Source organism: Etheostoma spectabile, chromosome 4 (assembly GCF_008692095.1).
Source record: "Etheostoma spectabile isolate EspeVRDwgs_2016 chromosome 4, UIUC_Espe_1.0, whole genome shotgun sequence".
Taxonomy (NCBI): Eukaryota; Metazoa; Chordata; class Actinopteri; order Perciformes; family Percidae; genus Etheostoma; species Etheostoma spectabile.
In genome coordinates, this window is record NC_045736.1 from 12,796,767 (window position 1) to 12,824,173 (window position 27,407).

A 27,407-nucleotide genomic window follows, 5' to 3' on the forward strand; every position below is an offset into this window, starting at 1 on the left:
AAGAAAAAAAAAAGAAAACACTTCATACAAATATTGTGTAAAGCTTACAGAGGTCATATGATCTGACAGCTTTCTTGTTCGTACAGGTGGAAATGGAGGCAATGTATTGTTTAAGATTAAGAGCCAGGTCAAAAAAGCTTGGCTTCTTTTTCAAAACCTTCGATTTATGCCGATAAAATTTGGTTAATATAATAATTAGATTTGTTGTGTAAGACTCAGAATAAAGCTTTCCATTATGTTGAGTGAATCCAAACAATACATTTTCCCAGTGTAATGTAAAATAAGGGTAAATATGATCAGCAAAAAAATGTGATAACCTGCTCCAAAGTTTCTTGGTGTACTGGCAAGACCAAAATAAGTGAACCAGTGATCACTGACAGTCATGAAGTTGTTTCCTGTATATCGGTAATTTAATGTAAAAGAAATGCAGACACTTTAGGATCCATTTCTGTGTGAAAGGGCCGCACACACCTCGTAAAAAACCTACAGACTGTCGTGTTTGTCCGCTTGTAGAGCAGATAGTTAAGTTCTGGCTGTAATAGGCCTGTGTGGTTAACTCAGCTGCAAACCCCAGTAGTAGATCTCTTTGGTTGGTCTGGAGTCCGGTCACGTCTACCCGGCAGCACCGAAGCCCGAGATGTGATAGCAGCGCCAACCCTCTAATACGCACCCCCACGCTGCTCTCTGGCCGCTGTCGCCAGTTTGGTGATTCTGGTGAAGCGTCGTGTTGAACATCAGCTCCTCTTACGTTACGCGTGCAATGGAGCCAGCCTGCAGAGTTCAAACACTTCTATTGGAGGATTATAATATATGGTCTATTGGTGAAGCTTCATTAATCATGGGGGGGGCAAATACTTCTTCGGTGAAGCTTCATTGATCACTTTAAGGGGGGGGGGGACATTTTGTCCCCACCGGGCCTAAAATAATTCAGCTGAGTCAGGGACATGTAAACCAGAAAGGGGGTAATCCCATAGACCGTTATTAATAATAATATAATCAATATCTATACAGTCTATGGGTAATCCCACGCATCCCCTTTATTTCTTTCAGCTAGAATATAAAGCTTCCAGCATGAAGCATATCCCACAATCCACTGCAACATGAGGTCACACAGGTGGGACGCCGCCTGTGCTCCAGAGACCCGTCGACAAATGTGAGTAGATATTAAATTAATTTCTGCTGCAGTCAGGAGAAATATGCTTTTATTGTTTTAATTTGGAGATATTCTTCTCACCCAAGAGGGAGGGAGCGGTTTATGTAAAGGTAAATGTCAAGCAGTGGAAAAGAAAAGTACTAAGGTAGTAAATATTAACAGCTAAATGTACTTAAAGTATCAAAGTAATATGTGACACAGAGGCCCCTTGGAGATACCTGCTGCTGTACAAGTTGCTGATCTTCAGCTCATTAGATGGTCAGTTAGCTCCATCTAGTGGACAGATAGTAGAACTCCATCATCTGATGAAACTCAGTACACAGAGACCTCAAACTGTCTGACAACAACAGGAAGGTGACGAATGTGAAGGAGGATCAGTCATATCCTGATCATCCAGACAGATTTGACATCTGGCCTCAGCTGCTGTGTAGAGATGGTCTGACTGGTCGCTGTTACTGGGAGGTCAAGAGGAGAGGAGAGGTTGATATATCAGTGAGTTACAGAGGAATCAGAAGGACAGGAGACAGTGAAGACTGTGTGTTTGGATATAATGATCATTCCTGGAGTCTGTTCTGCTCTGATAAAGATGGTTACTCTGTCTGGCACAATAACAGAGTAACAGTCCTCACGTCCTCCTCTGTCTCTAACAGAGTAGCAGTGTATGTGGACGTTCCTGCTGGCTCTCTGTCCTTCTACACAGTCTCCTCTGACTCACTGATCCACCTCCACACCTTCAACACCACATTCACCCAGCCTCTCTATCCTGGGTTTGGGTTCTGGTCTGGTTCCTCAGTGTCTCTGTGTCCTCCGCAGGACTGAGAGTCTCTCCTGTGGACAGAAACACTGACTGAAGACCAGCTGCTGAAATCAAAGTTCAGTCTGTTCACCATCACACACACTCTGCACTGTGAAGCAGATCTGAGACTCAAACACAGAAACATTCATCTGATTTCATCTCTGGTTATCAACATTTGAACTGTTTGACTAAAACACTTCATGACATGTCACATCTAAAAATAATCAACTGTTATTGGTCACTATTATGTCCTTTTATATTTTAAATCATATTGTAATATATTTAAAATGTGGAAAACAAATGTTTCTATAAACAATCATCATATAGTCTAATGTTTCTAAATGTTTCTAATAAAATCTATACGTTTCATCATTTGTTCATTTGATCATATCATGATTTCATTCATCAGTTGTCTCTCTTTACTGAGATTGATACACCCCCCCCCCCATAATAAAAACTATGTAACTCAGTGCAGCCTATAACTAATATATTTCCTTTACATATTATTGTATGTCCTGTTCTGCTAAACCCAACCCCTAAACACTCAGAGGTCCCCACAAAGACTAAAACACTCAGGGGTCCCCTCAAACCAGGGAAGACAATACTCCAGGTAGAAGAGAGGGAGACGGTACTCCAGGTAGGAGAGGGGGAGACGGTACTTCAGGTAGAAGAGGGGGAGGTGTCTGGAAATAAAAAAACACACTTGGGTCAAAGGTTTTAGGGATTCAACTCTTCTGCTCTATCTCTCTATAATGTGATGTTTTCAAATGAAAGCAGATTTTTGGGAGATTCCAGAGTTTTTGGACATTGTGGCAGAACAGAGTTACTCTGAAAATATTTTGCCAACAAACTAAAATAATGTTGCTGTCATATAAGCTCTACACACAAGTCTGGTGGGTTTGGCGATGGTGATTTCGAGGCTGTTTCATGTTAAACTAAAAGGATCTTAAAGCCCTGACACATCAATCCAATAATTGTCCCTCGGACATGTAGAAAGATATCTTTCTTTTGAAAGTCTTTTTATCTGTCTAATCATTCGCAAAATCTCTGTTCCGTATGTGTAGGTGTTGGTGTGTGTGTCTGTGTGTGTTTGTGTCTGATAATAGTTGTACATCTCCAGTTCTTAGCACCACCAACCGGCAGCCTGGTGGGCAGCTGCCCGGCTGCTGCCCGCTGGTAAACCTGTACGGCAGACTGCAGCAGCCTCTTATTTCCATAAAAATGGGATTGTGTTTCTGTGCTTTGTGTTTGAACATTCAGATTAAATCTAATTTAATTAGCTCTTCTAATTTGGGATTTGGTTTTTGGCACCAATTCAAAAAGTAGTGTAAAAATATATTAAGGTAGTAAATATTAACAGCTAAATGTACGTAACCCTCATGTTGTCCCCGGGTCAAATTGATCCGTTTTTTTAATTCCCCAAAATAACATGATTGATTCCACCCAACGATCTTTGGCAAGTACAAATCTCTACTTTCATTAATTTTGGGGCATCTTATTCAATTTTATAGCATTTGAAAAACAAATTGAAGTGTTTTTAAACTAGCATTGAGTAAAAGTTGACATATTCCAGTTTGTGATCAACTTACATTCCTTTAATTTTAGTCGAAAGAATTCCTAGATTCTGCTTTTCTAACTAAAAAATTAGGTATAATTTCACATAAATTAGGTTTATTGACCATAAATTCCAAAAACAACTGTAAAATTAAAGTTAATAAGTTAGTGTTACATAGTGTTGAAAACATCTTAAAAGTAATAAACATTGAAAAAAAGCATCAAAAGTGTTGAAAAAGCAATAAAAACGTAAAAAAAAGCTAAAAACATCGATACAAGAGTCAACAAAAGTGTTGATGTTCAATTTTGACGGATAGACAACACAAGGGTTAATGTATCAAAGTAATATGTCACACATTGGCCACTTGGAGAGATACCTGCTGCTGTACAAGTTGCTGATCTTCAGCTCATTAGATGGTCAGTTAGCTCCATCTAGTGGACAGATAGTAGAACTCCATCATCTGACGGGGGACTTCTCTCACACTGACTGGCTCTGGGAACAGGTTGGACTGGTTCTGACTGAAGTTATGGACTATGACGGCGTCTTCAAATCAAATGCACATCGACTTCAGGACTGACGAGGGACAAAGAGCAGCTTCTTCTCTCCCAGTGTCTCCTGGACACATGAAGGAGGAACGTGTATGGAAACTGACCTGAAGAGACTTCAGCAGGTGAGAATCTGACCAGAGGAGTCTGGAAATGTTTGATGAACACAATCACTTTGATTCAATCTGTTTGACTGGACAGAAGAAAAGTTTCTTTCTGGGTTGTTCTTCAGATTTTTATCAATAGACTATGTCTCAAATGAGTGTCCATCTGAGTTAAAGGAGAGTGGTTTGAGAAGGATTAGCATGTATTACTGTTGGTAGTTCTCAGGTCACAACAACAGCACAACGTCATCTGAGTTCACATCAGTGGAAAAACTGGTCGGACCGCTCTGATCCACTTGATCCAACACCCAGTATTACTTTGACACTGAGTTGTTTGTACTTTTACTGCATTACAGACGTCCCATGAGATCATTCTGTACCGTAGTAAAAGTAGCGTCATGATGAGATATTCTTTGTGATGCGTTCAGGTGTAAGCTACATTTGACTGTTTGGAGCAGTTTTAGAGGATGCTGCAGTGATTCTTTTCTTTATTGATCAACCTGCGGATGATCTCTTTGTGTTTTTAGGAAGCACAGGTTCAGTTATTAGCTATTATCAATGGTATTTTATCAATATTAGTAAAGTTATGAAAATGTATATCCTGATCACTTTGTCAAATTGAATAAATAATCGACACATTTATTTATCTGTAGCAATACTGATTCATAAGTAATAATCCTTTTGTCATACTCCATTGTGTGTGTGTGTGTGTGTGTGTGTGTGTGTGTGTGTGTGTGTGTGTGTGTGTGTGTGTGTGTGTGTGTGTGTGTGAGAGAGTGAGAATGAGGAAGTTGGCAACATAACTACGCTGGTGGCTACACCACAAAAAAAACAGTGTCCAAACCGCTCTGATCAACTTCGCCGTGGGACATTTGATCTAAAACCCAGTAGTACTTTGACACTGAGTTGTTTGTACTTTTACTGCAGTACAGAGTTCCTGTATGATCGTTCTGCACTGCAGTAAAAGTACCAACACATGACTTACAAGTTAAAATTCTGCCTTGAAATTGTTACTTTTGGTAAAAGGAGAAAAAGTTGAATTAACGTGTGTGTGTGTGTGTGTGTGTGTGTGTCTTTGTGTGTGTGTCTTTGTGTGTGCGCGTGTGTGTACATCAAAGTGCCAAGTTTGTGCACAATGCAGAGTTGATTTGAGAATATCTCCTAAATTCCATTTCAATCCCATTTGAATCAAAGGAAGCAGAACTACAATTCAATAAAAATTCAGAGAAATTCATTCGTGATAAAATATATAAGATATGACTGCATTACATATTCTATAAATATTATTAACTACTTGTTAAGATTACATTAACAGGAAATGTTTCCCCAGCAATGAATGTTAAAAGTTCTCGTCACACAACTCATAATTCACATTTATTTATTGGAATTGGAATTTTGTGAAACATGATGGAACACGACTCCATTTCCCAGAATGCCTATCATTGTCTATACTTTTAACCAAAATGCATGCGGGGTTGAGGAGTGACAATTTACGTGTAATGAACTTATGTTATTAGATTACAACATGAATGTAACTGTATGTAGTTGTATTACTGAGGTAAAATGTGGAATTAAATTAGTTAAACTCAAATTAAAAGGAAATTGCTTTGCGTCGATAATGAATCCAAATAAAGTTATCCACCCCCGTTTATAACGGGTAACTTCTAACAGGAAGCAGTTCCATTTCCATCCTAACACTGGATGCATGTGAGATGTAACAGTCTTTCTGTTGTGCGACTGTGTGGAATTTCTTAGAATTTCCATGAATTTAATTCCACAACCTGTCCTTCTGATTCAAATTCATCTCCCTGTGGGGCGGAGAAATTCTTAGGGATGCACAGAATCCAGGTTTTTGGTGTTTGGCCGAATTCCGAATCCACTGCTTAAGATTGGTCCAAATCCGGGACCAAATCCTGAATCCTCGTCCCATCCTCAGTCTGTTACCACAGTAACACATTAATGAAGCAGACAACGGCCACAGCCTCTAAAATAGTGGAATGCTCTTTTCCCATTTGGAGGAAAGCACATTGCTGTTGCCAGATGATTGTTGCTAACCAGGGTCTGATGAAGGCATGTTGGGGGGGGGGGGATTAGAAAGCTAACGTGAGCTAATAAGCAGCAGCCAGCTGATTAGTCGCTCTGCTCCCACTGTAGGAAGACTCATTTACCGGGAGAACAGCGGACAGCCTGGTCTGGTTAGCACCAGTTTTTAGCTGTGACTGGCCCCCCTTTGCCCCCCCGTACCTGGGGTTGTTGGGTTTTGGCTGCTGTCAGTAGAGTCCTTCATGCACGACTCTTATTCTTTTGGATGTTTCACGCGCAGGTGTTTCTGCAGCCGCAGTGTTGTGTGTTGTTTGGAGTCCTTGACAAAGGAGGACAGGCCGGCGTTGGGGGTTGGGCATGTGGCTCGGCTTGGGTCGTCTTCTCTTTGCAGGGGGGGCGGCTGGGCAGCGCTTCTTATAATCATTTAAAATGATTTTATATTAGTATGTCTGGACCACAAACGAACAAATGGGTGGCCACAAAATCCGGAGGACAGAGGGAGAGTGTAGGACGTAAGAGAGACAACACTGGACAGGAGACTTCCTGTTTGTCTTCTAGACTCCATCTTTGATGTTTGGATGAAAAGAGGTTGTAGTGGCAATCTGTCCACAAACAATGCCACTGGGTAATTTCTGAAGCCATTTCCAACTCTTGCTGTTGCAAATAATGAGGTCCGCCGTCGTCGTACGTTTTAATCCTTTATTGCACGAAAGTTTGAATAAAAGCACTTACAAAAAGAATAACTTGGGTGATTAAAAGCCGAGAACGACAAGATCTAAAAACATTACTCTCCCACAGCTGAGGTTGAAAAACTGTGTGGCTTCCCGGATCCAGATTCCCCATCCACCTCACCTGTGATTCCCTTTATTAACTCCAATTATCACCCACAAACAGGTACGCAGGTGACGTAACAACCAACCATTTACGCAGACCTCCCACCCACACACACACTACACACATAACACACTTATATAGCCAAATTGGCCATTACAGAGGTAATGGCTGAGTTCTGCTGCTCTCTGTTACTCCACAGAGTAAAAAATATACACACATACACACACACAAAGTTGAATAAGATGGAGGGTGTGTGGTGGTCTGTTATTGCTGCGAGTTGCTTTCCTGTTGTGAAATCAGCTGGAGAGCCGAGAAAACACACGAACACACACTTCAGTCCATGCTGGTTAGGGAAGGGTTACTTTGACATTTATTACCTGTTAGTTCAGACAGTTTTGAAGTTGCTGAAGTGTGTGTGTGTGTGTGTGCGTGTGTGGTGTGTGTGTGTGTGTGTGTGTGTGTGTGTGTGTGTGCAAGGGAGGGTGTGTCTGACATCAGTGTAAAATGTGAATGTGCCAGAACTGGTCAGACAGCTTGGCGCTACGTAACTCAGACACAGACTGTGTTCGCTTTATCAAATTGAATAAATAATCAACAGGGCCTATTGCATTTATTTATCTTTAGAAATACTTACTATTAAGTAATAAGATTTTTTGTCATAATCCTTAATTATATGTGTGTGTGTGTGTGTGTGTGTGTGTGTGTGTGTGTGTGTGTGTGTGTGTGTGTGTGAGAGAGAGTGAGAGAGTGAGAATGAGGAAGATGACAACGTAACTACGCTGATGGCTACACCACAAAAAAAACAGGGAGTGTCCAAACAGCTCTGATCAACTTGGCCGTGGGACATTTGATCTAAAACCCAGTAGTACTTTGACAATGAGTTGTTGGTACTTTTACTGCAGTACAGAGTTCCTGTATGATCATTCTGGACTGCAGTAAAAGTACCAACACATGACTTTGTTAGTACTTAAAGTTCTGCCTTGAAATTGTTACTTTGGTAAAAGGAGAAAAAGTTACAGAGTGCATTAACGTGTGTGTGTGTGTGTGTGTCTGTGTGTCAGAGAGGGTGTGTCTGTCATCAGTGTAAAATGCAATGGGTGTCAGAACTGGTCAGACAGCTTGGTACTACATTTAACGTAACTAAAACACAGACATGTCCAACACTGAGACAGACTTGGTTTGACTGAAAGCTGTTTACACAGTCCATGTGTAAACTGTCCCAGAGACTCCGAGTCCTTCATGGACCTGCTCAGTGTGTCTGATGGAAAGAGGGGACTCATTGTTTTCTACAGCATCTGGGACATGTCAGAGAGGAATGAGAGACTAATGTGTCCTGTGATGAAAAAGTTGTCATAGTAACAGAGGTGATGTCTCCCAGCAGGTGTGGACTCTGCTATGAGTCAGTGTGAGGACAGAGGGGAGGGAGCCCCTCCCTCTAAAACCACTCTGTGTGGGGACCATGACAGCCAGACCAAAGCTCAGAGGTGAGATGATGATGGATTCTTCTCCATGTTAGAGCTCAGCACTCACATCACTCCTCCATCAGGATTCACTCTCAATATCTAGTTAATAGGAACTTCTTACTGGAATACGCAACAAAGAGACAACCACTGGTTATCTACTGAGATGAGACGCCATCTTCATCAGATTGCATTTTGGTGAATAGTAACTCATCCACGGTCTTTGTTTGTATCAGGATGCAGCAGCAGAAACCTGGACCTGGACCTGGACCTAGCTGTGTGTCCATGAAGAGTGACCGGTCTATGAGTTATCCTATTAACTTTTGCTCTCTGCTCTCGGCTGATGGAAGGTAAGAAATTAAAAGTGAACTTTGTTATTATCTGACTATCTGGGTTTGGCGATGCCACATATTGTGGTTTTGATCTGATGCCCAGTGAGACCAGGACCAGGACCACCAGGCAGCTCTGAACTGCCAAACACCTTTCTTACCACGGCTGAAAGTCTGTCTGTTTTCAGGAACATGAGTTGATACATTGCTAAAATAATGTATACAATCATAATTAATCTTTGGGCTTTGGGAGGATATCAAGTCCAAGTGAAATCACAAGTCATTGTTGTTAAGGTTTTGATTTCGTGAACTTGAGTCTAAAGTCATCAGACTCATGTTGAGTCAAAGTGACGTGAGCTTCTGCTTCAGAGTGCACCACTAAGAGAAGTTACATGTTCACAACATGGTCTACTCTGAGACAGATCCATTTATAATATTCACCTGACGCTCAACTCTCAAAATAAGACTTATATATCATTATTGTTATAATAATAAAACAGGGCAAATTGATTCATGTAAATAGTTAAAAGTATTAACTTTAACTTCAACTACTTTTCATCAGTCTGCAGAAAAGACTTGAACCAGGACCAGGACCCAGCTGTGTGTCCATGAAGAGTGGCCAGTCTATGGTTTGTCCTTATAACTTTAAAGGTGGACAAGCTGTTGATGAAAGGTAATAATTTATGACTTTGTTATTATCTGACTCTCTCAGAGCTTCATGGTCTAGGTTTGGCGATGCCACATAATGTGATTTTAAGCTGATGCCCATTGATAACAAGACCAGGACCACCAGACAGATTATTGTCATTGGTTTAAAGAAATGCCAATAAACCAGATCAGAACCTTTTTTAGAAGTAATAGTAACAGTAGCAATAATAACACAAAAAAAACAGTCCTGGGGTCTAATTTGTAAAACTGTGCGTAGGATCCTTACTAAAAAAACACATGACACGATTTTGTTTTTAAACTCCAGAATTTATTTAAATGAGCTTTTCAGTTTGAACTACTGTATCTACAAACCCGATTCCCAGAAAGTTGTGACAGTGTACAAATTGTGAATAAAAACAGAATGCAATGATGTGGAAGTTTCAAATTTCAATATTTTATTCAGAATACAACATAGATGACATCATCAAATGTTGAAATTGAGAACATTTATAATTTTAAGGGAAAAATAAGTTTACTTCAAATTTCATTGTATTAACACGTCTCAAAAAAGTTGGGAGGCCATGTTTACCACTGTGTTATAGTACTGTGTTATAGTACTAAGTTATAGTACTGTGTTATAGTGCTGTTATAGTACAAGGCCATGTTTCCTACTGTGTGGGATCCCCTCTTCTTTTTATAACAGTCTGCAGACGTCTAGGGACGGAAGAGACAAGCTGCTCCAGTTTAAGGATAGGAATGTTTTCCCATTCTTGTCTAATCCAGGCTTCTAGTTGCTCACCTGTCTTAGGTCTTCTTTGTTGCATCTTCCTATTTATGATGTGCCAAATTTTTACTATGGGTGAAAGATCTGGGGCCTGTTGCACGAAACTAGGATAAGGGATTAAGCCGGGATATTCAAGTTATCCTGGATGAATTTAGCTTTGACTCGGTTGCATGAAACCAGATTGAATTAAACCCTGCCAAGTTACCATGGAGATTTATTCTTTGCGGCTAGTCTGGTCCAGAGCAGGCTAACAGCCAGGCTAAGATTAATCCTGGAGTCTCATGTGTCAAATCAGCTGCCGTCTGATCCCAAATAAACGTGTTTAACAGTTATTCCGTTGTCATCTGCATGTGTTCTGTTTTTATTTTTTATTAATATGCATTAGCCTACTTGCCATTATTGCTGTCGCGAGTTTGATTTAAACCCTACTACAGTTGTTTAGATGGTTAGAAATGGTTGCACTGGCACCAAGATATGGAGTGGGACTTTTCCCGGTGGGACGGTACTGTTTCGAGGCTGCCTGGTGTGCGGCGGCTGCCCGGTGGCCGTTGCCTGCCGGCAGACCTGTGACAAGTGTGAGGATATTAATGTAGCGATATTCCCAGATGATAAGAATGGCAGACTGGTCAAAGACCAATACATTCATGATTCATTTTCTTGTTGCTTATCCTTCTCTAGTGAAGGACAGTTTGTGTTATTCCAGTTCACATTTATCACACCGTGAACACCACAATGCTTCTTAATCTTTTTATTTTGGTGCGTTCACTTGTCAGAAGAATAAAACATGAATATTGTTTTACAAATGCTCACAGCGTATTGAAGTCACTTACTTCTATTTCTAGTTGTTGTCCCTTTCTGATTGTTCTGTATGAACATTAATTGTACAAAGAGTTAGACATAACTTATAGAGATTTGTGCATATGGTTGTAAAACATGTTCTTGCGTTGTGAATAAGGGATGGAAATTGAGGAACATTATTCCCTCTGCTCACTTTTAAGACAAAGGCTAAATAATAATACATTTTATTTATAGAGTGCTTTACATAGTAGGCTAGTCAAAGACACTTTACAGTAAAACCAGTACATTTATCGAATAAAAACAGAAACATGAAACTAGCATATTTAAAGCAATTAAAACACAGTGTAGCCTACAACTTTGTAAAAATGTGGAGTGACTATAGGCTAAGTAGATATTTTTACACCCATACACATTCAGTCGGGTCCGCTATGTTGGGCTTTTTCTCTCCGTTTGAGCCGTATTTCCCTTTTTGCATACTACATTCTTCCCCTCCTCGTTACTTTCCATTAGAAGCTGCTGCTCATTGGGTGAAACATATGGCGCATGCGTCTTCTCATCTCTGCATCAGTAAATCTGTGATTGATACTGTGGTCTATTTGAGAAAGCCGTGAACGTGCACTTATCCCAGCTATCTACACCTGGCTTGACATAGCTTTACCTGTTCATCCTGGCTCGGCAAACGTGCAACCGATTAAGTCGCGATGAGCAGATCACACTAAGTCAAGCTGCGCTTTCTCACTTATCCTGGATATCTTTATTCTACTTTCGTGCAACAGGCCCCTGAAGCTGAGACCACGGACGCTGCGCTGCTCATCTCTACTTTTACAGAGAGAGTGTACCAGTTTTACAAGCTTTTTTATAAAATAAATCCAGACGGACAATGAACTGTAAAAATGGCCTTAGGGCTCAGAGGGTAATCAAGTTCTCATAACTTAAAAGTCTTCTATTAAAGTTTGACAGAAATCTGATCTACAACCTTAATGAATGGACTTTATTAGTACAATAATTTCTGCCAAGCCAAATCTAAAAGTCTAACTAATAAAAACTAAATGAATGTGTGGATCCATGTGTTTAAAGCCTCAGCCTCAGTGTTTTAAAGCCATCGGAGTCACTTGAAGTTCCAGATACTGGAAACCACTTCTACGTGCACTGGACTGTTGACCTGCATGTGTGTCGTCATGTTAAGTCGTGTGTGTGTGTGTGTGTGTGTGTGTGTGTGTGTGTGTGTGTGTGTGTGTGTGTGTGTGTGTGTGTGTGTGTGTGTGTGTGTGTGTGTGTGTGTGTGTTCCTCTTCCTCCAGTCTTACCTGTGACTTGTTCTAACTTGTGTAATTGTGTACGCCAGCCAAACGTGAATGATTATACACAAACACACACACATACAAAGCCACTCCCCCTCAGGTGAAGTCATGTGATTTCCAGTAAGTGGAGAGGAGGAAGTGAAGTAAATGCAGACTCTGGAGTATCAGGCTGTCTGTCTATGAAGAGTGACTGGTCCAGAAATCCTCCTCCAGACCTCAGTGATGAACCTGGACCATCAGACACAAAGTAAGAGACTGCTACCAACTCATTTAATGACTCTGGTTCAGGTTTTCCTGCCTATGGCATGTATTGATTGTTCTGATTTATTTAAGTTCTATGAAGTGTCTGGACCATATGTGGTTCCTGAAAGCCAAGAACCAACAGCACTGATCTAAAGGTTCTCAGCAGATTAGTCTAGCATTGCCAGATGGTAGAATCAGCGAAATTAAAGCTTTTCTTTGATTCATTGCTAGAAATGCAGCTGCAGCAGGTATATCACTAGCACTAATGTTATCCACATTCTTATTGAGACACAAAGAATTATATCCATCTCCAAAAAAAGCCTGAAAGTCTGAAGTTAGAACAGAAGAACAGAAAGTTGTTGTTCTATGCAGATGATAAAATTAACATGAACTATTTCAGTCAGCTGATACATGGTTAAACAAAGCCAGATATGAATGTACTGTAATGTTGATCCAGGCAATCGTCATCATGCATTTGATAGAAAACAGGGATTACAACCCAGGAAGCAGTCTGGACCTGGACCTGAGACTTCACTTATATATGCTGGTCTTTCACCATATTCACTTGTTTCAACAACAATAGTGATGAAAATATGTCTCCACAGAGAGAGGAAGAGGAGTGATGTTTCTGAGGAGGAGCAGCCGTCCAGATCAAGAACCAAAGCTGGACTGCAGACAGCCAATCAGAGCAGCTCTAAGCAAAGTAAGTCTGTCCATCTATCTGCTGATGTCTTCATGTCTCAACACACCACTGCTGTTGGAATACGGAAATATTTGTTGTGACATTTAACATTAGAAATATACATCGGGGGGGGGGGGGGTGTAATGGACAGTGGATGATGTACTAATAGGTACTGGAATGTGTCAGTGATTGTGAATTGGTCCCCGGTAGTACTGACATAATCTGTGTGGGAGCATTTGGTTTTATGTGTATTATTTACTGCTGTTAGTCCTCCCCCCACCAGGGGTTGCCATGGGGTTGTCAATGTGGCTGTGACTCAGGTGATTTAATCAATGTCCAACAGGGCACAGGTGTTGGGGGAGAAGGGAGCAAACAGCTTTTTGACCCATATTTTATGGAAAGAGGAATGAAGGGATTTGTGTTTGGCATTTCCACATATGAATGGACTCCATGTATGAAACCTGCCTGAGTTTAAAAGAAATGCTGACCGCTGATGGTTAACATTGGATCACATAGTGCACGCATCTTAAATAGCTTAATCATCTACCCAGCAACCGTAGGGGACTGGTTTGATAAGCAAAGGGTCCCTACAATCCGGTTGGTACCCTACAAAGGAAATAAGTAAATCCGGTACCCAATCCTAATTTTAAGTCCAACTGAACTTTAACTGCATGTTTTAATATTATTACAGTAATAAAGACCTAAAAGGAATCACCAGCTTGTTCTCTCTTTCTCTTTCTTGTTCTGTCTCTCACCTCTGTCCATTTTTTAGTGAACGTTGGTCGTGAGAAACAGAAGTCCAGGCTGAAGGAGATATTTGAACGTGTGACTGAAGGAGCTGAAACAGGAAGTAGAACCCTCCTCAGCAGGATCTACACGGTCCTCTACCTCACAGAGGGACTGAGTGAAGAGGTTAATACCCAACATGAGGTGAGGCAGCTGGAGACAGCTTTTAAGAAGAAGAGCCACCATCACTCTCCAATCCAGTGCTGCGACATCTTTAAAGCCTCACCTGGCCAAAAGAAAACCATCAGAGTGGTTGTGACGAGCGGCGTCGCTGGCGTTGGAAAAACCTTCTTAGTACAGAAGTTCTGTCTGGACTGGGCTGAGGGGTTAGAGAACCAAGATATCAGTCTGGTGATTCCTCTTTCCTTCAGGGAGCTGAACCTGATCAAAGATAAGCAGTACAGTCTTCTGGAGCTGCTCCGTGTTTTCCATCCAACATTACAGGAGGTCCCAGCAGAGCAGCTCGCTGCCTCCAGACTTCTCTTCATCTTTGACGGCCTGGATGAAAGCAGACTTTCACTGGATTTCAACAACGAGGAGGCTGTTCCTGATGTCACACACAAGTCCTCAGTCAACCTGCTGTTGACAAACCTCATCCAGGGGAAGCTGCTTCCCTCGGCTCTCGTCTGGATAACTTCCCGACCTGCAGCAGCCAATCAGATCCCTCCTGCGTGTGTTGACAGGATAACAGAAGTACGAGGCTTCGCTGACGCCCAGAAGGAGGAGTACTTCAGGAAGAGAGTCAGTGATGAAGAGCTGTCCAGCAGAATCATCTCCCACATCAAGACCTCCAGGAGCCTCCACATCATGTGTCTGATCCCAGTCTTCTGCTGGATCACTGCTACAGTTTTGGACCACATGTTGACTGCAGACCAGAGAGGAGAGCTGCCCAAGACCCTGACCGACATGTACTCCCACTTCCTGCTGGTTCAGACAAAGAGGAAGAAGCTCAAGTATGCTGAAGGACATGAGACAAGTCCACAGGAGCTGATGGAGGCCGACGGGAAAGTTGTTCTGAAGCTGGGGAGGCTGGCTTTTGAACAGCTGGAGAAAGGAAACATCATGTTCTACCAAGAAGACCTGGAGTGCTGTGGTCTGGATGTCACAGAGGCCTCGCTGTACTCAGGAGTCTGTTCACAGATCTTCAAAAGAGAGAGTGGGATCTTCCAGAAATCAGTCTACTGCTTTGTTCATCTGAGCGTTCAGGAGTTTCTGGCTGCAGTCTACCTGTTCCACTGTTACACCAACAGGAATGCACAGGTACTCAAGGACTTCCTGGGGAAGAAAGCTATTGATGATAATGATGATGATGATGATGATGATGATGATGAAGTTGATTGGGACAATGACCCTTACCCATCCCTGTATATCTTCCTGGAGAGAGTCATGAAGAAATCCCTTAAGAGAAAAAATGGCCACCTGGACCTGTTTGTCCGCTTCCTTCATGGCCTCTCTCTGGAGTCCAACCAGAGAGTCTTAGGAGGCCTGCTGGGTCAGACAGACAACAGTCCAGAAATTATCCAGAGAGCCATCAACAACCTGAAGGAGATGAACAGTTATGAGATCTCTCCTGACAGAAGCATCAACATCTTCCACTGTCTGACGGAGATGAAGGACCACTCAGTCCATCAGGAGATCCAAGAGTTCCTGAAGTCAAAGAAGAACAGATCAAAGAAGCTACTCTCTGAGATTCACTGCTCAGCTCTGGCCTACATGCTGCAGATGTCAGAGGAGGTTCTGGATGAGTTGGACCTGAGTCAGTACAACACATCAGTGGAGGGACGACGGAGACTGCTTCCAGCTGTGAGGAACTGCAGAAAGGCTCGGTAACTCCAGATTATCATTTTAAATCAGTGTGAAGCTGAGGCCATCAGTATTACAGTAAACATCCAGACTTTACACACATGAACAATCGAAAGCTTCCACACTATTAAAGATAAAGCTGCTTATTGGAAATAATTCTACATGTTACTCTGCAAATGTCTTAGTTGTGTCCAACGCTGTGAGAATGAGACGGTGGTGATCTAAAGTATCTTCTGTCATCGTTAATCCCAACAGACGGCCTTTTGACAGTGTAGACTGAGTCAGCTCTGGGTTTCTAGAACGCAAAGATTTCATACACACACAGTTATTACTGGGGGCAAGGTTCAGCTTTTTCATAAAAACTTTCATTCAGTTATGTTTATCAAATTTTATGAGAAGATTCATTTTCACATTGCCTAAAATATCTATCAGCGGTGTTTAAATAATAGATCTTTCTGATTTCACTTGATTTCCATTTGATTGATCCAACATGGAGAGATAAAATCAGAAAGGGTGTCTTTCCACGCGACATCAACAAGCAGCAACGAATGATCAGATTAATAATCAGCACCAATAGTACTCCTTCCTCAGATGATCACATTAATGTGGGACACAGCTGCAGCATTAGCATTTAAAGCACACTGCAAATATTTACCTGTTGGTCGACCTTTTTATATTTTTATATTTCCCGCTGTGTTCAGGGTCTGGCCAGCGAATGGGGATCCAGAGCGTTCTTAACAAGCCTGTAGTCTTTAGACCTCCGTTCCTGGTAGGAGTTTGGTGAAAAAGGCTTTGGCATTTACTACAGGCCTGATCTCTTTGTCCGGGGCCACATGTTTCTTCTGTTCCAGAAAGCAGTCAGGCTGTGGAGTTGTCCCTAGGACACATTTGGACCTGTGTGTCCTCTATTTCAGAGATAGTTTAATTCCCTTTCTGTGGTCCCAGCAGTAGGAAACAGAAATCATTCAGGCTCCTGGTATCTAAAAGATTCTCAATGCAAAGGCTCAATATTTAAATGATTTCAATGTAGAATCACTTTTAATGGACAAAAAGCAAGGCTCCACAATCACATCATGACATCACACATCAAGTAGCCGACGCTTTTATCCAAAACGACTTACAACTACTATACATATATCAGAGGTCACACACCTCTGGAGCAGCTAGGGGTTAAATGTCTTGCTCACAGACACATTGGTTGATGTATTGCAGTGGGAATCGAACCTTGATGTCCTACACCAAAGGCATGGGTCATATCTACTGCCCCATCACCGCCACCTCCATTGTTACCCCATTAGGTTACATCATAGGTTACGTCATAGCTTGATTCACGCCGGCCCTTCTTTAGGATCTCGCTAAATACTGGACCAGAACTGGACCGGGTAGTTCCTCTTTAATGGAACTGTTGGGGCTTGAGTCTTGATTTAAACATTGCGACTTTAATAATAGAGACGGGGGGGGGACGCCTCTTTGCTCTCCATTGACTTGTATTGTGTGAAGGTTCCTCCTCTTTAGTCTGTCTGATAGAAATCATCAGAACCAGCCCAAAAAGCTGCTGGGTGCTGATATTCACCACCATAAGACTAAACAACCCAGAACTTAAGTTTTCATAAGCTGGTAAGCTGAAAAACTGAGTTTTCAAAAAGAAAAAAGTGGATCCAGACATGAGGAATAAGCAGAGAGATTGGGAAGACTGTAGGATCCTACAGCATCATCACACCACCCTGTGTGTTAGCTGACCTTACAGATAGAAGCAGATAGTCCCCCCCTGTGGACATGCTCTCTGTCTCTATGCAGCACTGAATGAGAATCAAATGTATCAGGAATTGGAGGCGAGACCCAGCCCTAATATCTCTAATTGTATCTAATTGTTGGATGTGATAGAGGAACTTAACATCTCAATCCTCGTTAAATAAAAGCTGCACCATTACCTGGTTTAAAAATTAGAAACTACTTACCAAAATATTAATTATGATTGTTATTTTTGTTGTAAGTGAAGAGGGATGGTTTTAAATATCATTTTCTTCATCTGAATGATCTAGTATCGATTCCACAGAATAGATCTCTGTCTGTCTGGCATGAGCATTTTGAAAGGGGTCCCGTGACCTCTGACCTCAACATATCGGAATCAAACTTCAGACCCTTGTCAGTCAAAATGTGACTTTTAGGATAAAAGGGTTAGATTTGATCAGATTTTAAATGTATTTATTATCTGTCATCACAGGCTTAGTTACTGTCAACTCTCTGAGACTGACTGTGAAGTCGTGGCCTCAGCTCTGAAGTCCAACCCCTCCCATCTGAGAGAGCTGGACCTGCATGGAAACAACCTGAAGGATTCAGCAATGGAATGTCTGTGTGCTGGACTGCAGAGTCCAAACTGTAGACTGGAGACTCTGAGGTCAGTTCATGTGTTGTGCTCACATACAGTGTATAACTCACTAGGGCTGTTGGAACACTTTCTGAAAATTAAATATAATTTGATCGGTAAAAAAAAATTATTTGACTGCTGAAATTACTATTTGAATATGAATCTTTATAAATGTATTGGCTAATACAAGCAAATCTCAGATTTTTCACCTTGGCCTACCCACATGCTTTTGATGTCACGTCTGATGTCTCATGTGAAGTGGGTTGTGGGAGTGAGAAACACAAAGCATTGTATGGAGCTAACGACACGTACCAAGTAACGTTAGTACAGGTGAGGGGGGTAGTTTCAACATGACCTTAAGATCCACATCGACCTAGCCAGAATGCTTATGTTGTTATTAGTAAACTAGTTCTTGTTTCCTTCATGGAGACAGCTAAAGGTAATGTTAGCTGCCCTACAGCTGTCAGCATTAGTGTCACTTCATATACCTTCTAACAGCTGGATTCTCAGTAACGGGACAATCTGCAAGGAATAGGTTGTAGGAACGTTTGTGACAGCCCCGTTGGCCGGTAGCAGTGCCATTAGCATCGTGGCTAACACTACTGTTTCTTAGTTTAGGACACATGGTTGTGGCTGTGCTTTCTAACATGATGTCATTGTTCTAACCGAGCACCATTAGACTTGTTCCATCATGTTTCATTATAGAGATCTCTATTGATTGGGTTTATAGCTGTGGACTCGTGGTGGAAAATGAATGAAAACACACACACAAACACATGCACACAGACATACATACAAAGACATAGACAGACACACACAGACACATGCACACACAAAAAGACACACACACAAACAGACACACACACACGCACACCGACATATAGACGAAAACAAAGAGACCAAAGCATGTTTCCATATGCAGCTGTTAAAGGATCAATAAAGTATTTATCGAATTAGAAATTTATTTTCATCATCATTTATTTTTTATTCAGATTGGAGTGGTGCAGTTTGTCAGAGACCAGCTGTGCTTCTCTGGCCTCAGCTCTGAAGTCCAACCCCTCCCATCTGAGAGAGCTAAACCTGAGTAACAACGAGCTGCAGGATTCAGGAGTGGAGCTGCTGTGTGGTTTTCTGGAGAGTCCAGACTGTAGACTGGAGACTCTGAGGTCAGTTCACTGACTCTGTTACTATTAGAGATCTAATATCTTTAATTAACAACTGAAACTAATTCATGTACAAACACAACTTCGATCTATCAAGTAGCAAATGTTCTTAAGTTCATATGTTGATGTTTCTTGTAGTCCATTCAGTCTGCAGTCCCAGAAGACTTGGGCTTATTAACTGTTGAAGCCATTACTCTGATTTCGGTTTGATCCTCTTCACATGAATGTCATTTATAATCATGCTGACACCTATATTCAAATAATACTGATCATAATTACTGTTGATGATGATGATGATGACATCAGGGGGTGGTAACACTATTCTTAGCCCTCACCTGGGACAGTTGGAGGTGTGTGTGTGTGTGACTAGAGAGCAGAAGGACAAAGTATTTTTCATTTTTTGAGACAAACGTTTTTTTCTTTATGTTTAAAACAAGTTTTATTTATGTTGCTGTTGTGCAAAAACTGAACGGATAATTTGGACTCTACAAACAAATCTGTTGATTTACTGACCACTCCTACAGACACACACACACACACACACACACACACATACTGAAATACGCATACACACACACAGAACGCTCCTACAGTTGGGTTGAATGTAGAGAATTAATTGCACTATGTTTATGTGACAATAAAACACACATACACACACAAAACAACACACACACACTCACACAGGAATACACTCTCACACACATACAGAGATGCACACACACACACACACAAACACACACACACAGACACCAGACATAAACACACAGAGAAACACATGCTGACAAACAAACACATAGACACACACACATACAGAGGAACAAACAATCTTACACAGAAACACACACAAAGACACACAGACACACACAAAAAAACACACAGACACACGCACACACTGACAAAGACACACACACATACACCGACACACACAGATGCAAACACAAACACACATATACACACATATTAAAAAACACATACAAAGACTCACACACAGACAAACACGGAAAGACACACACATACACAAAAATACACACATACAAAGACAAACACACACACAAACACTCATACATGTAGATGAAAACAAAGAGACCAAAGCACATTTCCAAACGCAGCTGTTTAAGGATCACTAAAGTATTTATTGTATTAGAAATTGATTTTCGTCATCATCATTTATTCTTCATCCAGATTGAAGTGCTGCTGGTTGTCAGAGACCAGCTGTGCTTCTCTGGTCTCAGCTCTGAAGTCCAACCCCTCCCATCTGAGACAGCTGGACCTGAGTACCAACTACCTACAAGGTTCAGGAGTGGAGCAGCTGTGTGGTTTTCTGGAGAATCCAGACTGTAGACTGGAGACTCTGAGGTCCGTACACTGACTGTTGATTATGATGATGATGATGATGATGATGTCAGGGGGTGGTAACTCTAAATGTAGACCTCACCTGGGACAGGTGGAGGTGTGTGTGTGTGACTAGAGAGCAGAAGGACAAACTATTTTTCATTTTTTGAGATAAACGTTTTTTTCTTTATGTTGAAAACAAGTTTTATTTATGTTGCTGTTGCAGTTGTGCAAAAACTGAACGGATAATTGTGACTCCATGAACGAATGTGTTGATTTACTGACCGCTCCTACAGACACACACACACACACACACACAGACACAGAAATACATACACACACACAGAAAAACACACACACACACAAATAGACACTCACACATACAGTACACAGACACATAGATGAAAACAAAGAGACCAAAGCATGTTTCCAAACGCAGTTTTTTAAAGGATCAATAAATTATTTATTGAATTAGAAATTTATTTTCATCATCATCATTTATTCTTTATTCAGATTGGAGTGGTGCCGGTTGTCAGAGACCAGCTGTGCTTCTCTGGCCTCAGCTCTGAAGTCCAACCCCTCCCATCTGAGAGAGCTGGACCTGAGTGACAACGAGCTGCAGGATTCAGGAGTGGAGCTGCTGTGTGGTTTTCTGGAGAGTCCAGACTGTAGACTGGAGACTCTGAGGTCTGAATTATATGAAACTAAAGTAACGAGCCAATTTTGTAAAATGTCAGGAGTCAAAGTAAAAAGTGGGCGCAAAAAAAGGTCAAATAAAATATCTAAAAAAATCTACTTGAGTACAGTAACAAAGTACTTCCCATCTCTGATAAACACACACACACAGACATACATGTAGATGAAAACAAAGAGACCAAAGCATGTTTCAAAATGCAGCTGTTTAAAGGATCAATAAAGTATTTATTGAAATAGAAATTAATTTTCATCATCATCATTATTCTTTATTCAGATTGGAGGACTGCAGTTTGTCAGAGACCAGCTGTGCTTCTCTGGCCTCAGCTCTGAAGTCCAACCCCTCCCATCTGAGAGAGCTAAACCTGAGTTACAACGAGCTGCAGGATTCAGGAGTGGAGGTGCTGTGTGGTATTCTGGAAAGTCCAGACTGTAGACTGGAGACTCTGAGGTCAGTTCACTGACTCTGTTACTATTAGATCTAATATCTTTAATTAACAACTGAAACTAATTCATGTACAAACACAACTTCCATGTATCAAGTAGTAAATGTTCTTTAGTTCATATGTTGTTTCTTGTAGTCCATTCAGTCTGCATTCCCAGAAGACTTGTGCTTATTAACTGTTGAAGCCATTACTCTGATTTCTGTTTGATCCTTTTCACATGCGTATCATTTATAATCATGCTGACACCTATATTCAAATAATACGGATCATAATTACTTTTGATGATGATGATGACAACGTTGGGGGGTTGTAACCCCATATGTAAACCTCACCTGGGACAGGTGGAGGTGTGTGCGTGACTAGAGAGCAGAAGGACAAACTATTTTTCATTTTTTGAGACAAACGTTTTTTCTTTGTTTAAAACAAGATTTATTTACGTTTCTGTTGCTGTTGTGCAAAAACTGAACGGATAATTTGGACTCTACGAACGAATGTGTTGATTTACTGACCGCTCCTACAGACACACACACACACACACACACACACACACACACACACACACACACACACACACACACACACACACACACACAAATAAACACACAAACGTACATACACACACACACACAGACCGCTCCTACACTGACACACACACACACGAAAAAACACACAGATAGACAGACACATAGTCACACACACAGAAACACACAGACAGACACACACACACACACACACACACACACACTGACAAAGACACACTTGCTTCATCATCATCATCATTTATATTTTTTATTCAGATTGAAGGACTGCAGGTTGTCAGAGACCAGCTGTGCTTCTCTGGTCTCAGCTCTGAAGTCCAACCCCTCCCATCTGAGAGAGCTGGACCTGAGTAACAACTACCTACAGGATTCAGATGTGAAGCTGCTGCGTGATCTTGTGGAGAGTCCAGACTGGAGACTGGAGACTCTGAGGTCAGTAGAGGGTTGGACTCAGTCCATGCTGGTCTCACCAGTATTGAATTAAACACAGTTAGTATCAAGGGACAGATCCAGTATTTCCTGTAAAACTCCAACCTTCTCAGTGAAGCTGTGAGAGGACAGTCAGCCAATCAGATTAATATCCTGTCTAAAAATGTTGCAGAAAAACAAGTCCATGCATTTGTTACTTCTAGGCTGGATTGCTGCAATTCTTTATTATTAGGCTGCTCAAAAAAGTCAATAAAGACTCTTCAGCTGATCCAGAATGGTCAGACACCATCTTATCTCAAAGAGCTCATAGTACCTTACTACCACACCGGAGCACTGTGCTCCCGGAATGCAGGGTTACTTGTGGTTCCTAGAGTCTCTAAAAGTAGAATGGGAGCCAGAGTGTTCAGCTATCGGGCTCCTCTCCTGTGGAACCAGGTTCCAGTTTAGGTTCAGGAGGCAGACACCTTCTCCACATTTAAGAGTAGGCTTAAGACTTTCCTCTTTAATAAAGCTGATAGTTAGGGCTGGCTCTGGAGAGTCCCAAACCATCCCGTAGTTACGCTGCTATAGGCCTAGACTGCCGGGGGACTTCCCATTATACAATGAGCACCTCTCTCTTCCTTTTTCTCTCCATCTGTATGCAACCTCATTCCACTAATGCATGTTACTAGCTCTACTTCTTCCCTTTTCCTGGAGTCTTGTGCTCTCTCGGCCCTCTCCTCTCTCATCCTATTGCTTCCTGCAGGTGTTTCTGGTTCTGGAGCTGTGGAGTCTGGATCTGTGGTTGCCTCCATGTTCCTGCTCCACACCTTCTGCTACATTTCTCCATGTCTCTGTCTGTCTGTCTCTCTCTCTCTCTCTTTCTCTCTCTCTCTCTGTCTCTTTCTCTCACCCCCTAACCCCCCCCCAACCGGTCGAGGCAGATGCCCCCCCACCCTGAGCCATGGTTCTGCTCGAGCTTTCTGCCTCTTAAAGGAAGTGTTTCCTTGCCTCTGTCGCCTAGTGCTTGCTTAGTGGGAACTCTTGGTTTTTTGTAAATAACATCCCAGAGTCCGGTCTAGACCTGCTCTTTATGGAAAAACCTGGGAGATAAATAATATCCCAGATTCTGGTCTAGACCAAGGCTGTGTCTCAAATCGCGCACTTACGTTAGTGCACTTACAGAAGTACACTTCATGCACTACGTACTGTCTTGCATAGTGCATACATTTCGACAGAGGAGTGTTGTCGCGCACTGCCATGTGCACTTACTGGAAATGATGATTACATTTCGTCCCTTCTTCTGTACAATTGGGAATTTCACCAAGGGAGAGCATTCCAGTCTGCTATTGTGTTTCGCGAAAAATAACTCCTGCTTTGGCTTTGATATTTTAACAAAAATAAATGTGATGTTTTTATTTGCTCCGTGTCACGCCAGGATGACGATTGCAACACCGCCGTCATGTCTCCCCCCCCCCCCCCCCCCACCATTAGTTGAAAACAGTAAACACAACTGTATGTAATATTCGTTGTTGTTACTGCACTCTTAATTCATTAATTATACCTATTCTTTGCAGTCCACTCTGTTATGTATATACTTATGTTTCTGGTCTAAAAATAAGTAACATTAATATTCATTCATAACATTACTGTTCATTTTAATGCTCAACAGTTTCATGAGGAAATCATTGTTGCCCATAGATAAGACTGTTGTTGTGAATCATTACCCTTACAACTAACCTTATACACAAAACATCTTTTATGTAAGTTGTATTTTTGTTCTAAATGGTCTTCATACAGTGACAATACAATAGTGAAAGCAGAGGTAACAGAATTGAAATATTGAAATTTAAATAGACCACATTCCTCTATTCGTATATGCACAACCATTATATGTTTGCTGCAGTCATGCAACGTGTAATACAAAAGATAACAAAGTTAAATACTTTTAATATAATTTTATTTTATAAATGTGCTTGTAGTTCTGCAGGCTCCCCCCCAGGCCGTAGCTAGTCTGATGGGGATAGGGACATGAGGGGGACTTCAGACTCTCCAGGGGATCCTTCTACGGTCTGATGGCCATCGTCGGGTTATACAGGATATACATCCGTTGGAGGCAGTAACAGCGGATACGTTTTAACATTACGCTACTGTTAACGTTACTGGCAGACAATCAGCTGATCGCTATTTTGCTGAGCTAACGCTCACATCGGAATAAGTACATCTTGTTGAGATCACACATCTAACACTAAAATCTCCTACAATGGGACGATAGTTTAACACAAACAACTAAATACTACAACACATGTAACGTTAGCTTATAACTTATTTGCCAATATTGTTAAACTGCCGCTGTTAGCTAGCGTTAGCTATGGTTGGCTTGTTAGCACGTCAAATTACGGTACCAATAAAGGTTATAATTCGTGGTACAAAAATGATTACCGACTGTAAAATTAAACAAATATACATATACAGGTGGCTTATATGTTATAAGTATAGCAAAAAGACTCACGTTTAACTTTGTATTGCTCTGTCAGTCTCGCTATCGCGTCTTCGGCCGCCATTATCAAAAGTTTTTCCAACGGTTGTTAGCTCCGCCCCTTCCGCTACGTAGCCAAGATGGCGACCGTTGAGTGTCATCGATCTACACTTAACTTTGTGACCGGTTTGAGTGCACCATCCGGGTATTTTAAGTGCACTGCATTTGACCACACTTCGACAGTGCGAACACACTATGTACTCAAAAAGTTAGTATTTAGTACAGAAGTGCGTGATTTGAGACACAGCCCTGCTCTTTATGGAAAGACCTGGGAGATAAATAACATCCCAGAGTCCGGTCTAGACCTGCTCTGAGAAAGCTCAATGAGATAACTGTTGTTTAGCACTATATAAATAAAATTGAATTGAATTGAATGAGCCAGAAGCTTGTTGTGATCATGTGTTTGAGTTGATGGGAAGACGACTGTTGTGTTGATGTCTGCAAGAAATAAATCTGGACTACAGCTGACAGCATGGCATCATGATCAGAGACATCCACCTGTCCAACCATCAAATCTGGTCTCAGTGTTTCTTCTCTCATTTCAACACTAAACAGCTGATCACTTCATCTTTGTCACAGCTCTGAGATCAGTCTGACTGAAGGAAATCACGTGTTAAAGGTTCAACTGATGAGGATTTAGTATAACTCTACCCAGAAGATAACTGCTTCATTCATGTTTATCCCTTCAGGGTGGATGACACAGTATACAGGGCTGCACCTGCCAGACAGGAAGCAGGTGAGTAAATATCTCAAAGAAACACAACGGCGCTGTTAAAGCAGGAGCAGAACTGGAGATTAGCTGCTGGAGCTTTAAGCTGGTTGGTCCCAGTGACCACATCAGATCTGGTGCTTTCTTCATCTCTGTCTTCAGTCTCTCATTTCTGCTAAATGTTATTGGAGAAACTCGGCCTTGACTTTATACCAACCCACTTTGAACGTGGTCTGGACTTAAACATGATTTAACATCTCCATTGTGACGTTATTGGAAGTTGTCAGTAGATAACAACAGGAATTATGAAGAGAAAGACTTGCTCCAAAGGGCTCTGATGAACCTCTGGTAGACCTTCATTGATGTGGGTCACCAGGATTTCCAAAAGGGAAAGAGACGCCATCACAGAGACAGAGGACAAGGACGGAGGTTAGAACGCCAACACAGAGACAGAGGACGGGGATTGAGATTAGAATGCCATCACAGAGACAGAGGACGGGGACGGTGGTTAGAACGCCATCACAGACACAGAGGACAGGGACGGAGGTTTGAACGCCAACACAGAGACATAGGACAGGGACGGAGGTTACAACGCCATCACAGAGACAGAGGATGGGGACGGAGGTTAGAACACCATCACAGAGACAGAGGACGGGGACGGAGGTTAGAGACATAGGATGGGGACGGAGGTTAGAACGCCATAACAGAGACAGAGGATGGGGACGGTGGTTAGACACAGAGACAGAGGACGGGGACGGAGGTTAGAATGCCATCACAGAGACACAGAACGGAGGTTAGACACAGAGACAGAGGACAGGGACAGAGGTTAGAAAAACAAGGTCTCTATCTAGGTAAACAGATGAAATATGAAATATGAATCTTTCCCTTTGGGTTTCTGATTACTTCTTAAAGGAGATCACAACCTGACAGTATTTCCTCGTTTCTCTTCCAGGTCCAGATGGGACAGATCCACGGAGGAATGTCCCAGCAGAGGACAGCGTCTCCACAGAGGACAGTGATCCCCAGAGGACAGGCTGTTGCTGGTTCGGAGCCTGTTTGTGACCCGAGTGTCTGATCCAGTTTTGAACCAGCTTCTGGATCAACTCCTTCAGCGAGGTGTTCTAACTGACGGTGAAATGGACTCAGCCAGAACACGAGTCAGAGCAGACAAAGCCCGAGACGTGGTGGACACGGTGAGAAGAAAAGGACGTAAGGCCAGCTCGGTTCTGGTCTCTGCTATCTGTGAGGTGGACCCGGTCCTCTCCAGAGAGCTGAGATTAATGTGAAGCACCAGACTGTGGAGAGCTGTGATGGACGTCTACAATAACTGACTGTTCCACGGTGTTT

The 27,407-nt window shown here is 41.9% G+C and overlaps 2 protein-coding genes across 4 annotated transcripts in view; one reads left to right on the forward strand and one right to left on the reverse strand.

Annotated features, from left to right (window-relative positions):
* Positions 1–27,407, reverse strand: part of LOC116687471 (zinc finger protein 420-like) — a gene marked incomplete at its 3' end in the record, with an annotated part of 97,313 nt that overhangs the window by 6,378 nt on the left and 63,528 nt on the right. The gene's annotated exons all lie outside the window — the stretch shown is intronic.
* On the forward strand, positions 3,956–27,373 carry LOC116687657 (NACHT, LRR and PYD domains-containing protein 12). Of its 3 annotated transcripts, none has more exons than XM_032513195.1 (15): positions 3,956–4,174; positions 8,412–8,514; positions 8,727–8,840; positions 9,382–9,492; positions 12,471–12,596; positions 13,198–13,295; positions 14,047–15,886; positions 18,088–18,261; positions 19,224–19,397; positions 20,577–20,750; positions 21,240–21,413; positions 21,697–21,870; positions 22,663–22,836; positions 26,041–26,087; positions 27,013–27,373. In XM_032513195.1, exons 2-15 carry the CDS (start codon positions 8,426–8,428, stop codon positions 27,120–27,122), a joined length of 3,579 nt encoding a protein of 1,192 aa, XP_032369086.1. In that variant the 5' UTR covers positions 3,956–4,174; positions 8,412–8,425; the 3' UTR covers positions 27,123–27,373. The 3 variants fall into 3 exon arrangements, with proteins under 3 accessions (XP_032369086.1, XP_032369089.1, XP_032369087.1); XM_032513196.1 differs by having other exon boundaries at positions 4,045–4,174; positions 8,409–8,514; XM_032513198.1 differs by lacking the exon at positions 8,412–8,514 and having other exon boundaries at positions 4,038–4,174.

Coding starts and splice junctions, on each gene's coding strand:
- LOC116687657 (XM_032513195.1), top strand. CDS start 8,426: ATGAGTCAGTGTGAGGACAGAGGGGAGGGAGCCCCTCCCTCTAAAACC. Junction 8,515..8,726: donor AGCCAGACCAAAGCTCAGAG/GTGAGATGATGA, acceptor TGTTTGTATCAG/GATGCAGCAGCAGAAACCTG. Junction 20,751..21,239: donor TGTAGACTGGAGACTCTGAG/GTCCGTACACTG, acceptor TTCTTTATTCAG/ATTGGAGTGGTGCCGGTTGT.